This window comes from Barbus barbus (genome assembly GCF_936440315.1).
Source record: "Barbus barbus genome assembly, chromosome: 5".
NCBI classification, from domain to species: Eukaryota; Metazoa; Chordata; class Actinopteri; order Cypriniformes; family Cyprinidae; genus Barbus; species Barbus barbus.
The window spans coordinates 1,454,474-1,468,353 of record NC_136733.1 but is presented as its reverse complement, the minus strand read 5'-3'; the positions used below and the strand labels follow the sequence as shown (position 1 = coordinate 1,468,353).

General features: G+C 34.8%; 1 protein-coding gene across 2 annotated transcripts; it reads left to right on the top strand.

The window, feature by feature from the left end:
- Positions 1-875: 875 nt before the first annotated feature.
- On the top strand, positions 876-10,960 carry LOC306870384 (RNA 3'-terminal phosphate cyclase-like protein). Of its 2 annotated transcripts, none has more exons than XM_079417621.1 (9): positions 876-1,042; positions 1,865-1,936; positions 2,028-2,203; positions 3,237-3,311; positions 3,493-3,617; positions 4,424-4,549; positions 4,759-4,915; positions 9,150-9,253; positions 10,589-10,960. In XM_079417621.1, exons 1-9 carry the CDS (start codon positions 928-930, stop codon positions 10,740-10,742), a joined length of 1,104 nt encoding a protein of 367 aa, XP_079273747.1. In that variant the 5' UTR covers positions 876-927; the 3' UTR covers positions 10,743-10,960. The 2 variants fall into 2 exon arrangements, 1 of the variants encoding a protein (XP_079273747.1); XR_013784252.1 differs by having other exon boundaries at positions 886-1,042; positions 4,759-5,839.
- The last annotated feature ends 2,920 nt before the right edge of the window (positions 10,961-13,880 follow it).

Here is a 13,880-nt window from a genome sequence, read left to right as displayed (position 1 = left end):
CTCTCCCCTCCCTCCAGGACATCTACAGCACCATCTCATCCGCAGAGCCCTCCGCATTGCATTGCATTGGACTGATCACTCATCCAGCATTGACTGCAAACTACCTCTTCTGACAGTCTGATTAAAGACTGTTCTCTGAGCTCTTATCACTTTAACAGACTGATAAGCTCTTTTTGCACTACACTCATCATATATATATATATATATGCACAGTTTTGTTTATTTAACTGGTAATCTGCCATGTGCCTTATGCTACTTTATCTACAATGTCCTCATGTGTATATCTGTATAGTTGTATGTACATATATTTAAACTGTATTTATATGTATTTTTACGTCTACTGTCAGAATTTAATGTTAACTGTATGCACCAAGGGTCTGAGAGTTACGCAATTTCAATTCTCTGTATGTATGTGCTGTACATGTGGCAGAATTGACAATAAAGCAGACTTTGAATAAATACATAAATAAATAATCTAGTATCAATATTCATGACACCGATATTAAATCACTAAATATTAAATTGAAAACATATAAATAGAAATATATATTTATATGTAAATATTTTTTAATAAATGTGCAAATATTTATTAGATTTGTTTTTATATTGTTCTGCTTTTAATTGTGCTTCTATTTAATTTTTTCATTTTAATATGTATTTATATTTTTATTTGATTATAAAGTTTATTTAGCATGATAAAAATAAAAATAAATGATATATTAAAATGATTTAAAATGCCTTTTCTACAGTTCATCTCTATTGTATTGTGTCCAAGCAGAGGAAGTTGAATTTTGACTCTCTCTAGTGGTCATCAGATGTATCTTGCATCCTGTCAGCTTTTGGCCTTCGCGTTTGCTGGTTTGTCCCTCGCGGGCTCTCGTCGCGCTGTCTCTGCTCGCTGTAGAAACACGTGTGTCTCCGCACATCATGGAGTTCGAGGGCTGCAGCTGCTTCAGACAGAGACTCGTGTTGTCCACACTGAGCGGAAAACGAGTGAAAATACGAAACATCAGATCTAAAGATGACAATCCCGGCCTGCGAGGTGCGTTTAGATCACAGTATCTCTCATGACATGTGACGCAGTAACACAGCTCTTCATCATCATCATCAAAACATCTCTACATGCATTTATGAAATATATTATCATCACAGAGTCGTTTATCTACAGCACATGACAATTCTGATTCAGATTACAGATTTTTCGTTTCTATAGCTTTAAAAAGGTTTATTACTTGCATGTCCAATTCATTTAATCATTTATTTGTTATTCATTTATTGTATTTATTTGTTTAGTTTTTTTTTGTCATTTTGTATTCTATTTATTCTAGGCTTTTTTTTGCCTATTTAATTGATTTTCTAAATAAAATACTACTGCATGTCGTTTTTATTTACTTTGTTTGATTGATTGTCATTTTAAGCTGTATTTATCTAGACTTATTTGTTTGCCTTTTAGTTTCTTTTCTAAATAAAATAAGATCTTGCTACTATATTAGAATATATTTTTGTTTTTACTAGATTTAATAATTAAACTTTTTTTTAATTCTCAGAATTTTTGTCTCTTTTTGGATACTTAAAATTCACAAATTTAGTTATTGATCCACTTGACTTCACTTAAAGCATTGTATGAAATGTTAGTCTTGTAATAAATACATAATCAAATTTATGTTTGACTACAAAACTAGTTTCAGGCATTTAAGCAACTTCTGAGAGTGGCTTAAATGTGGCTCTTCTCATCAGATTGCTTTGTTTAGTTTGAAATCTTGTTTTTAAGTGTTTAAACATGTGTCTGTTCTTGCTCTGTTAATGAAGATACTGTTTTATCCTTTCATTGAAAGCTAAATTCAGATGTGTTTGTGTTGGTCAGATTTTGAAGCGAGCTTCATCAGGCTCCTCGACAAAGTGACCAACGGCACCAGAATCGAGATCAACCAGACGGGTGAGTTCTGGTGAACACTGATGGATGGATGGATGATGGACAGGTGTGTTGGTTGTTCTCTGATGGTGTGTGTGTGTGTGTGTGGATGCAGGAACGGTGTTGTTCTATCAGCCGGGTTTGCTGTACGGTGGCTCGGTGGAGCACGAGTGTAATGTCCAGCGCTCTGTGGGTTATTATCTGGAGGCTCTGCTCATGCTGGCTCCGTTCATGAAGACGCCGCTCAGAGCCGTGCTGAAGGGCGTCACCAACGACCCCACAGACCCATCGGTGAGTTACTGCACTGATATTTGACCTCTCACCTTTAGTGTTAATTTGCCATTTTAAAGGGATAGTTCACCCAAAAATGAATTCTGTTATCATTTACTCACCTGCGTTTCTTTATTCTGTTGAGGACAAAAGAAGATGTTTTGAAGAATGTCGACGGTAGCCATTGATTTCCATAGTATTTTTTTTTCCATACCATGGAAGCCAGTGGCTACCGTCGACTGATTGCCAGCATTCTTCATAATATTGTCTTTTGTGTTCAGCTGAATAAAGAAACTCATGCAGGTTTGAAATTGCAGAAGAGTGTGTAAAATTAAATTTCTACTTTTGGGTGAACTATCCCTTTAAACAAAAAGCAGCATGTCACTTATCACAGATCCAGTGAGCTTTTATTTTTGTGATTGAGAGGGGTTATTGATATGAATATGAGCTATGTTGCTATGTAGGTCTTGATAAGTTAATAAGTCATGTTAATATCAGCCTGGGTCTTTTGTCTGGGTTTTTGCTCTTCTGATAACTTGCTTCACAGCATTCTGTTCTTACATAAGAAACACTATAAAGTAGTTTTGTGCAAAAGAAATGTAAGAGCAAGGTGAAATATATACATCTAAAAACTGATCATGGCATAAAGATTATGTAGGTACATAAACATACTGTATAGCGTACATGTTATTAAAAAATTGCCCTTGAGTTGAATTTATTTCTATACATTTCACTCCATTTGTAGTACCTTCATACATTCCATGATGATAAAATAATAAAACAAATTATTGAATTATTTTTATATATTACATTTTTTATATTTTGGATTTATTTGAATCATTTCTAGACACGATTATTTTTTTAATAAATTTAATTTTTATTCATATAACTGCTTTTAAAACAATTTGCCAGATTTTCCAACATTTTGTTATAGTTCTCATCGCAGTCCAGTGCTGGTTTGTTGAGTGTGTGTGTGGTAATACTATAGTAATCGTTTTCTTCTGCTTTGGTGTCTGATTATCCGTATAAAATGCTAATGTTCTCTGTTCTCCAGGTGGATCTTCTGAAGGTCACTGCTATTCCTTTGATGAAGAAGTTTGGGATTGATGGAGACGGTCTGGAAATAAAGGTCTGTCAGGAGTGTGTCAAACAAAAACCTTTTTGAAACAAATTAATTTGGTTTAGTTTCCCAGTGAATGCATGAACTGATGAAGCAATGCAGTTCAAGTTGCTTTGGATAAAAGGATCTGCCACGTGCATGGATGCGGTTGGGTTGTGCTGTAGCGGTGTGTTGATGATCTTGTCTGTAGGTGCTGAAGCGAGGCATGGCTCCTGCAGGAGGAGGTGAGGTGCTCTTCACCTGTCCGGTTCGCCGCTCCGTGAAACCCGTTCAGCTCACAGAACCCGGAAAAATCAAGAGGATCCGAGGAACAGCGTATCCTTCCATTGATAATTAAACCGGTTTGACACAGTACCACAATATTAGTTGCATCCAGTACAGTTGAACTTTCACAAATCTCTACATCAGGGGCCGTATTCACAAAACATTTCATCTTACCACTAAGAGTTCTCCTAAAACCTCCTCCTTCAAACCTCCCCACAAAGGAGAGGAATCTTAAGCTAAGAGAAAGGGCAGGGAAGAGCTCGTTACTATGGCTTACTAACTACGATTGGCTGATAGGGGAGGTGTCTCTGTCATTTAATCAGAGAAATATTGTAGGAGGAGTATCAAGTTGCCATATTCAAATAAAGAGTATAAAATAAAAATGTTGTCATATTCAAATCAAGAGTTTAAAATGTAGGCTAAAACAATAAAGGTAATTGCGACTTTGTATCTAACAGTTGACTTTTTTTATGCAATTGCAAGTTAAATCTTATAATTCTGAGAGAAAAAAAGTTAGAATTGTGTGACAAAGTTGCACTTGTTTTATTTTGTATTTAGAGGCAGAACCAGGCTTCCATAGGCTTTAGCACTAAAACACTTTGTGAAATACTATTAGAGCAAACATTTAGGAGTCGTAAAATTATGCCTATTATTTCTTTAGGAGTTTCTTCTAAATCGGCATGTTTGGAGCTACTATTTGCCTGAAGGTGTTTTGTGAATACAGCCCCAGTTCTTGATGAACACTTTTTGAAGTTAAATATCAACCAGTGAAATTGTGAAATCTAGCCTTCAAGTTTTTTTCGTTGATGTGTCTCATCACTGGTGTTTAGTGTTGATCTTTGACCGGCGTGCGTCAGGTTCTCGGTGCGAGTTTCTCCTCAGATGGCCAACAGGATCGTGGACTCGGCCAGGAGCATCCTGAACAAATTCATCCCAGATATTTACATCTACACCGACCACATGAAGGGAGCCAGCTCTGGGAAGTGAGTTTCTGCAGTCGGTCTGAGCTGATGAGCTGAACTGATTGTCAATAATTAAGGGATTTGTTTTATTGAACATTGGCAGTAGAGTGGGGTTTAGTTGTGAAGCAACTTCAATGACCTAGAAAACACCCCAGTAATGGCTCAGACGCTGGTAAGCAGTGAGTAAGAGGTTATGGTGACGTGACTAATGCTCTGTGTGTTGTGTGCAGGTCTCCAGGGTTCGGTCTGACGCTGGTGGCTGAGACGGTGAACGGCACGTTTCTGGGCGCTGAGGTCGTGTCCACACCGCAGGGTCAGGGAGATCCGGTGCTGCCGGAGGACTTGGGCAGAAACTGTGCCAAACTACTGCTGGAGGAGATCTACAGGGTGAGCAGACCAAACACACACGCATTTGGTTTCCATAATTTGTGCGTACTCTCCATAGGTGTGATTGTTTTCATATTGTACAATCTGTATTTTCTGTCCCTTACACCAAAACCTGCCCCTCACACGAAACTACAGGCATTTTTAGATTCTCAAAAAAATATATTGTATTATAGCTGTTTTCAATCAATCAATCAACATTTATTGGCCAAATATGCATAACATATTACCATAGTAGGAAATAAAAAATACTATGGAAGTCAATGGTGCCCCAGAACTGCTCTGCATTCATACAGGTTTGGAACTACTTGAGGCTGAGTAAATAATGACACAATTTTAATTTTTGGTGAACTATCCCTTTAATAAAAGCGTGGTTTGGCTTGTTTACACTGTCCTCCTGATGCAGAGGCATGCTGGGAAATAGGTGCTTGTCTGTTACATCTCAGTATGAGAGGTGTGAGGCTGTTGGAGGAGAAAGTGTGTGTTTGTGATTGAGAGCCGGTGGGCCGCAGCGATTAGATCCGCTCTGCTAAAGGGGATTACAGCCGTCTAACCGTAATCCACTGTAACTCACTGTACTGACACCAGATAAACACTCAGCATACGCTCCCTTCATAGTGCGCACACGGGGAACACAAACGTGAGTTAAAATGGGCTGATTCTCTGTTTTTCATACTGAATGCTGGGTGGCAGGGGTGTTATAGGGCGTCTTTTTAGGACTGTTAATATTTGAAGGTGCTGGTTGATCGTACACAACAGCCACTGCGTGCACGCATGCATTTGTGTGTGTGTGTGTGATTGTGTGTGTGTTTGAGTGTGTTTGTGTTGAGGTTAATCAGTAGCTGGTGGTCGGTCTCTGTAGTAAACAGCTCCTGAATGCAGACTAGTTCTGATTGTGCTGCTGTTGGATGGACTGGAAAACATGATGTGAGTTTATGCTCTCTCTTTACGAATTCAAAAATATATATTTTTGTTTTTAAATGGAAAAAGATGTTTAATTACTGTCGGCATGTTCAGCCTGTTTTAATGCATTTCAGTGAATACATTTTTAAAACATTCAATATTGTGCTAATATTAAGGAAAAATTATTTTAATATATTATATTCATTAAGAAACCCTTGTTTATGTCACTGCTAGGCTTGTTTTAGGCTTATTTCTTTGGTATTGCACATGAAATGCATAACTAAGTAGTTTGTTATTAGTACTTCTACCTATTAATACAAGCAAGTCCTTTCTATTTTTTTATATATAGTTTTTTTTGTGATTTAATTTTATTTCTTCGATTTTGCACATGAAATGCATAACTAAGTAGCAAGTTATTAGTACTTCTAGTTATTAATACATGCAAGTTCTTTTTATTTTTTACGATTTTTATTGCATTATTTATTTCTATTTTTAATTAAAGTCATTTTTAAAAATGTATTTTATTATGTTTATTTCTTTGATTTCTACACATCATGAAATACTTAAATGAATGGCAGGTGATTCATACTTGTAGGTATTAATTAAAGCATTTTTTTCATTCTATAATTTATTTATTCATTAGAATATATAGGAATGCTAGCAGTCAGGGTTTTTTGAGTGGGCTGCCAGAACATATCAGCTATTGTTTTGATGTTGGGGGTGGGGTTACTTGTTATTCAACCAATAGCAGACAGGTGCAGTGTTAAAAACCTGTTTGAATACAGTCATTATTTTCACAATTTTTTGTTGGTGCAGGAACAACACACTTCACAACAACTTTTTGTTACAAAAAGAAATGGTGGTTTTTAGCATGTCGTCGTATGAACAATCATTCAGTAATTGCTCTGAGTTTGTGTTGGTGGTGCAGGAATTATGGGAGCGTTTTTGTCCAAAATAAAACCTTTTCTTGATACCCAAACATGTTAATAACACAGTATCATCATTTTGCACTTTTTTTATTATCTTCACTTGTCAAAATGAATAGCTGAGGATCAGACTACATGAGTTCTGTTATGATTGTTGTTGTTTTCAGCAGCCAGTCGTTGATCGTCCAGCACTCCCAGATGTTGTTTTTGTGTTTTTGCGAATGAGTCCGGTTATTTGCATCAGTTTTCTGAATGACGCATACTCTTGTTTGTATTGCGTGTGTTTTGGCAGAGCTGTGCGGTCACTGACACGCTCGTGTCCTTGTTTGTGTCAGTGGATATGAGAGTATCGACTGCTGTCAGCGACACAAACATGAGTCTCATCAAGAACTGGCATATTTCACTGCAAAATCAAAATAATATTTTGCATGAAAAAATAGTCTAACTTTATTATTCACATTATTTTCACGAAAATGAAATGCATTTTACCCAGTAAAAGTCTCAATGCAAAAATAAAGTATTATGTATTTTGTCATTTTAATATTATTTATACATTACATTTCTTTAATACCATGGTAAAATAGTATTTAGCCTAATTTATGCTGAGCTAAAACATTTAGATCAGACAGTATGATATTCATTACAAATAAAATGCATACTCAATAGTTTCATTCATTTAATGTTTTGAATTTTACTTTTATATCTTCAGTTTTTTTTAATATGTCTGTAGTTTTTATTTATTTTTGTTTCAGTTTTAGTTATTTTATATTCCTAATGACCCTAAATTAGGCTTAATTTTGTTAATGCAGCATATTTCTTAGGGAATGTTTTACTTTAACTGCTACGTAAAGAAGAAAAAAAGTCAGTAAATTTTTTTTTTATTATTAATTTTAAATGTCTTAGTGTTTTTGTTTGTTAGATGTATTTTGTTCTATTTTGCTTTCTTTTGGCTCTGCTGCTGATGAAGCGTTAAATATAATTTTTCCTCTGAAACACGCATGTCTGATTCTGTTTCTGGAGATCTCATGTCTTGTAAACATGCGGCCGGTTGTTATGCAGGTTTGACAAAGACGTTCAGTGTGCGGCTTCATAATTGCATTTGAGCATCTGTGCAGCAGCAGACGGTGAATATGACCGGAGCATCACGTGGAGAGCGCTGAGGTCTCTGAATCTCACCTTCGTTAACGCTCACAGAGCGAAATGTTTGGGACTTTTCCAACAGGCATTATGGGAAAGTTTCCAAGTGTTTCTCATCATGATTCATGATACAAAAAGTACAGCATTAGATCAAATCAATCCCTTTATCAGGACGTGAATGTCTCTTATTGGAGTCTCAGTTCTTGGTGAGGATTGACTGGTTTAATATCTTTGTAGTTTTTCATTCTTAATGCAAATGTAATATTTCTAATCGCGTCACTGTCTCTTTAAATGAGGACGTACAGTTATGTATTTCAGTTAATTTCGTGTCCAGGTTGATGTTCTGAGTTTGTTCATGAATGTCGATGGCTCAGACCTTTCTGTTTTGTGCTCCTGAAATGAATGATAAAGATATTATCATGTTTTTGTTTGGATATTTTTTTTTCATATGTAGAATCATTTTAATGCCGTAATGTATATGAATATGCTAATTATTCAGTACTGTGTAGGGCTATGTATAAAAGTGCTGTGGTTATTATTTGATCATATTCATGAACTAAAAGACCTGTGGTTTACAGGATCAGTGTTTAGAGTAGTTTAATGTAGTGCTTCATCAGACGCAGAGGAGCTCTTCAGTTTCAGACTGAGATGCAGATCTGTGTTTCCTGAATATCCCACACATTCTCCCGCTGATTACTGCCGTCTGTCCAGTTAAAGCTACATGAGGATGAGCGTGTGTTCAGATAGTTAGCGGTGCGTGAGCTTCATGTTCACTAAACTCGGTCATTGCACGACTGCTTGTGAACGACTGTCAATGGGAGACCTGCTAACCAGCCTAACCTCCACCCACTGTTATTTTAGCTTTATTGATCTTGAATTAGCTTTTATATTGTCACTTTTCATTCAAATTGTAGTTTTGTGTTTTTGTCTTAGTTTTTTTTGTCCATAGTTTAAAAAATTATAGTATTAATTTATATTGAATTTTTTTTATTTTAGTATATCAAGGTTTTTTTTATAACTTTTATTTTAGTTTTTGTTATTTTAATACATAATTTTTTTTATAAAATGTTTATTTTTATTTTTTTAAGTTTATCAAGCTGAACAAAATGAAAATGATTTCCTTGGCAGCTAGCTAAAATCAAATAATTTTCCGTTTTTCATTTTGTTTCAAGATTTTTGTTGTTGTTGTTGTTGTTTTAGTTCTATTTAATTGCAATAATAACCCCGATGACCCCATTGATTGTGGCCTTTCTTTTTTTTCTCTCTTCCAGGGCGGCTGTGTGGATTCGACCAATCAGAGTTTGGCTCTCTTGTACATGACGTTAGGCCAGCAGGATGTGTCTAAAACGCTGCTAGGACCCCTCTCTCCCTACACGTGAGCACTCACATACACACACAACCAGAGGAGTAAGAGCCAAAGAAGTGTTTTTCAGGGATCTGACATCAGTATCAAATATTCAAGTATACTTTTTGCAATTTATGTATCAAATGTCATTTCAAACTGCTTGCAGCTTTTCCATGTGATGCAGAAAGACTGCTATCTTTACTTTTCCTGTTAGCTTGGTGCCATTTGACACTGATGCTCTTGCATTTTTTTTTTTTAATGTGTATATAATTATTGCATCCAGAACTGTTTTTTCCCAGTGATAATATTCCATGTGTTGTGTTCTGCTTTCCGTTTGTGTCCGGATCCAGCAGTTTTCTCTCTGCCGTCATGAATTGTCCATTTTCAGTTATCATGGTACCGGTGCTGTGTGCATGTCAAGTACAGTACTATGATAACTGAAGATTGACGGTGCCAACACGTGCCTCACCTCCAGGGACTCCAGCTTCATATGTGAGCAGGGGATTGATGCTGAAACATGTCTAAAACAGTCTTCAGAATTTTGTATTTATTAATGGTTTGAATTAGTTTTTATTTTTATATTTTATTTATTTTTCAGTTTTGGTCATTTTAGTGTTTTGGGCTTTTTTTTGTCTTTTTAGTTTTTTTTCAGCTTTAGTTATTTTATTTTAGTACATCAAGTTTAACTAAATGAAAAATGAGATGTTTCCTTGGCAACTAACTAACTTCGGTTAACATTTATTTTATTTCAAATAACAAAAATCTTTTTTTATTTTAGTTAACTATATTAAACCCCCTTTTTTGGTATTTTTATTAGAATTTTACATGATATTGTTGTTTTTAATGTGGTTTTAATTCATGCTGTTTTCTTTAGATCTAAACTAACAATAAATCAGGGATTCCAAAACGTTTGTCTTTGGTCCTAAAATATTTAATATTTCTATAATTTAACAACCTTAACGGTTCTCTAATGTAGGTTAATGGCCACATGACATGCAGGTACACAAAATACTTTCACTTTTTTTAAATTGTTTCAAATTACCTCAATTTATTTTATATTTTTTATATTTCATTATTTTTTATTATTATATTTAATAATTTATTTACATTTTTATTTTCTAATTATTTCTGTTATATTATTTACTACTTTATATTTACTGATTTATTTGGTTATTAGCTTTAAATCAACTCTCAAACCCCTTGTTTAGGAAACTCTCTGCGATAAAGTATCAGAGAGAACCCTACGACTACCACACTCTTAAACACGTACCATGCTAATACCATGTTTTTGGTCATGTACTAGGGTAACGATGGTGTTTTGTTCTTGTTGAAACCATCATCTAACTCTCACTGTTTTCCATGCAGCATCGAGTTCCTGAGACACATCCGAGACTTCTTTCAGATGATGTTCAAGATCGAGCAACAGAAACCTGGAGAAGATGAACAGAAAGGAGGAGAGAAGGTCCTGATGACGTGTGTGGGAGCCGGATACAGCAACATCAGCAAAACCATCAAATAAAGACTTGAGCGTCTCCCTAGGACTGAAGAGTTTCTGTTATACTGTGTTTTATAGTGCTTTTGTATTTTACTGTGGAATGATGGCATTCCCATATTTTTTCATGAAGAAGTGTCTGCTGAACATTGCTTTTGTACCACTTTGAGAGGCGTTTTTGTGCTTCACAGTGCATTTTCAGATGGAGGTGCGAGTAATAAACGCATGTGCCGTTTCTTTGCTGATCTCTGCGTTTCTCAGGCGTTTGATATTCTGGAGTCATTCTGCAGATCTGCACCTTTAACTCTCGCCTCAGTCCGTCCCACGGGGGTCTTATCTTTCTCCATTCCACAATCCCATTTCAGTACACCAGACTACAATGACAGGGACATTTGCATGATGCATTCGCTTTCAAAACACTGAAAGACTTTTAAAGACTTCATGAAATCAGAACGGGAATTGTAAGGGTTTGACTCATGTTGGTAGTATTGAGGTCAACTGCACTAAGGTTATAACTAAAACTATTAAAAAAACTGTCAATTGAAATAAACTTTAATAGAAATAAAAACGTGGAGAGAAAAAAATATTTCAGCTAGTTGCCAAAACAACATTTCTCCTTTTAATTTTAACTTTATGCACTAAAATAACTAAAGCTGAAATAAAAATTTATGAAAACTATATAGATGTATTTGTATATATATATATATATATATATATATATATATAGAGAGAGAGAGAGAGACATGTATTTAATAAAAATGAGAAAAAAACTGAATTACTAGTACTTTAAAATTAAAGTTAAATAAGAACTAAACTAAAAACAAAAAACAATAAGTAATCAGATTTTTAAAAAATATTTAGAACAATATCTCAATATTAAAATAAAACCTTGTTTTTTTCTTCATTAATATACAAAAAAATTAATTAATATAGACTGAACAACAAAATAAAATGGACAAATCAAGGTCTGGGCAGCTAGTAATTATCTTTTATTTTTTTAATAAAACAAAATATCTTTCCATTCTTTTCCATCAGAAAACACAGCTGTATTTAAACATTTCAGGTTTATCAGGGTTATTATTGCTTAACTAAAACTATTAAAATAAGAAGAATAAAAATAAAGCTGAAATAAATATTAGATGAAAAAAGTAATGTTGCCTTGGAAACTAACTGAAATAAATTAAAGTTGAAGCATAAACATTACTAATTGGAAATATATAAATGACAAATGCCCAAAACAAAAAATTAAACTTTAAAATGGAAACTGAAAATGTAAAATTAAAAGCTATATTTTAATGTTAATCAATTTTAATAAAAATTATATTATTAGTTATTAATTATTAGTCACTGAAATAGAGAAGGTGAACGAGCTCATATTGCTGGTGTTTTCTGTGAAATCTGAGCCTCTGTTTCCTTCCAGATCCATCAGTTTCCTCCACCGTTCTTCTGTTTCCTCGGCTAATGTGAGAAATGCTCTTGTTTGGACGGACCGCTGATGTTTTTGTTCTGATCTCTGCTCAGGAGTTTTTGAAAAGCTTCCTATTGTTGTCTTTGGCTTTGGGTTTCTCTTCTGATACTCGTCCGTTCTCCATCATAGTGATTTGGCCTTTGTTCTCTCAGAAAAGAGTTGCGTAAACGACTAAATATTGACAGATGATCAGCAGTGATTTCTCTGAGTGGAATAAAAGCCTTTAGTCATGCTGGAAACACATGCGAGGTCAAAGGGCAACCCACAGTTTGATGGCTTTCAGGTCTGAGGAAACTGTCTCCATCTAGAAGAAAACTGAGAAATAGTTTCACAGCTGAGACGCCTCAGGGTTTCTGTGTGTTTCTTGTATCTTTTCTTGTTTGGCCTCTTCGTTCCTTCTTCCAACATTTCATTTTCATTTCTTCTCTTTCTCACTTTTCTTGTTCAAGTACATCTGTTTCTACATTTGCAGTTTGCTCTTCTTCCTCTTTATCTGACATGAAAGAGTAAATGACCAAAACACTGTAATGCCAACAGGTCTCTTCACCATTTAATGAAGTGTAATACTCTTAATATATGTGTGTGTGTATATATGAAATAAATATTTACATGAACTGTGTGTATATGTAATCAATCACTTTCCAGGACATTTTGGATCACCGTTCCTGTCTGCTGGAGTGATCTTCCCATCTCTATCCGGAATGCTGATTCCCTGAAAATGTTCAAGCCACAGCTGAAAACTCATCTCTTTCGACTTTTATTTGACTTCATCCAAAAAAAAAAAAAAAATCTTTAATCTTTCTCTGTCTAGCTTGTACATATTTGAACAATGCTTGAAACTTGGTATTACGAGCATTTCCTGTGTCTATTTGCCTCTTTAAGATGAATATCTTTTTATTTTCGCTTTTGCGAAAGCACAGTGACTGCATTTCAAATGAAAAAGCAAAGTCCATTTGCAGCTGTATTTCCCATGTCTTACGAGCTATGAGCTTGTCATATTTAAATAGCAATATTAACAGTGTTGGGGAAAGTTACTTTTAAAAGTGATGCATTACAATATTGCATTACTCCCTAAAAAAATAACTAATTACGTTACTTAGCTACTTTTTATGGAAAGTAATGCATTGCGTTACTTTTTAAATATGAGCAGGGCTTGATTGTTTTTAATACAAGAAGTTCTAATTATAGCAAATTTATATTGCTATAAAATTAATATAGCACTCTTCAGCAATGAAGCACAATTGTTAGTTTATGTAAAGTCACTTTTGCTCGGTATGGTTGAACTGCATCATTAAAGGTCAGCAGCAAAGACATTGGTTAATAAAATGGGATTAGATACATTTGTGTTGTTTAACATATTTAATTATTGCAGTTTGCGTCATATTCTGAGTTTGCATTTCACTGTTTTAATTCATTTTGAGGAATACTAAATCAGTTAAAAAAAGTAATCCGTTACTTTACTCGTTACTTGAAAAAACTAATATTACGTAACTCGCGTTACTTGTAATGCGTTACCCCCAACACTGATTATTAATTTCCACATTTGCCGTTTCACTTTCTCTGCGTCATGCATGTAACCTGCCAAAACTCAAATGGAATCGCAATTCCTTTTGCATTTGAATTTCCTATCAATCAAGCTGTCAATCAATGCGAGTGGGCGGGGCTATACTAGGGGGCGTGTTTGTATTGGGAGGTGA

Coding starts and splice junctions, on each gene's coding strand:
- LOC306870384 (XM_079417621.1), top strand. CDS start 928: ATGGAGTTCGAGGGCTGCAGCTGCTTCAGACAGAGACTCGTGTTGTCC. Junction 1,043..1,864: donor TGACAATCCCGGCCTGCGAG/GTGCGTTTAGAT, acceptor TGTGTTGGTCAG/ATTTTGAAGCGAGCTTCATC. Junction 3,312..3,492: donor GAGACGGTCTGGAAATAAAG/GTCTGTCAGGAG, acceptor TCTTGTCTGTAG/GTGCTGAAGCGAGGCATGGC.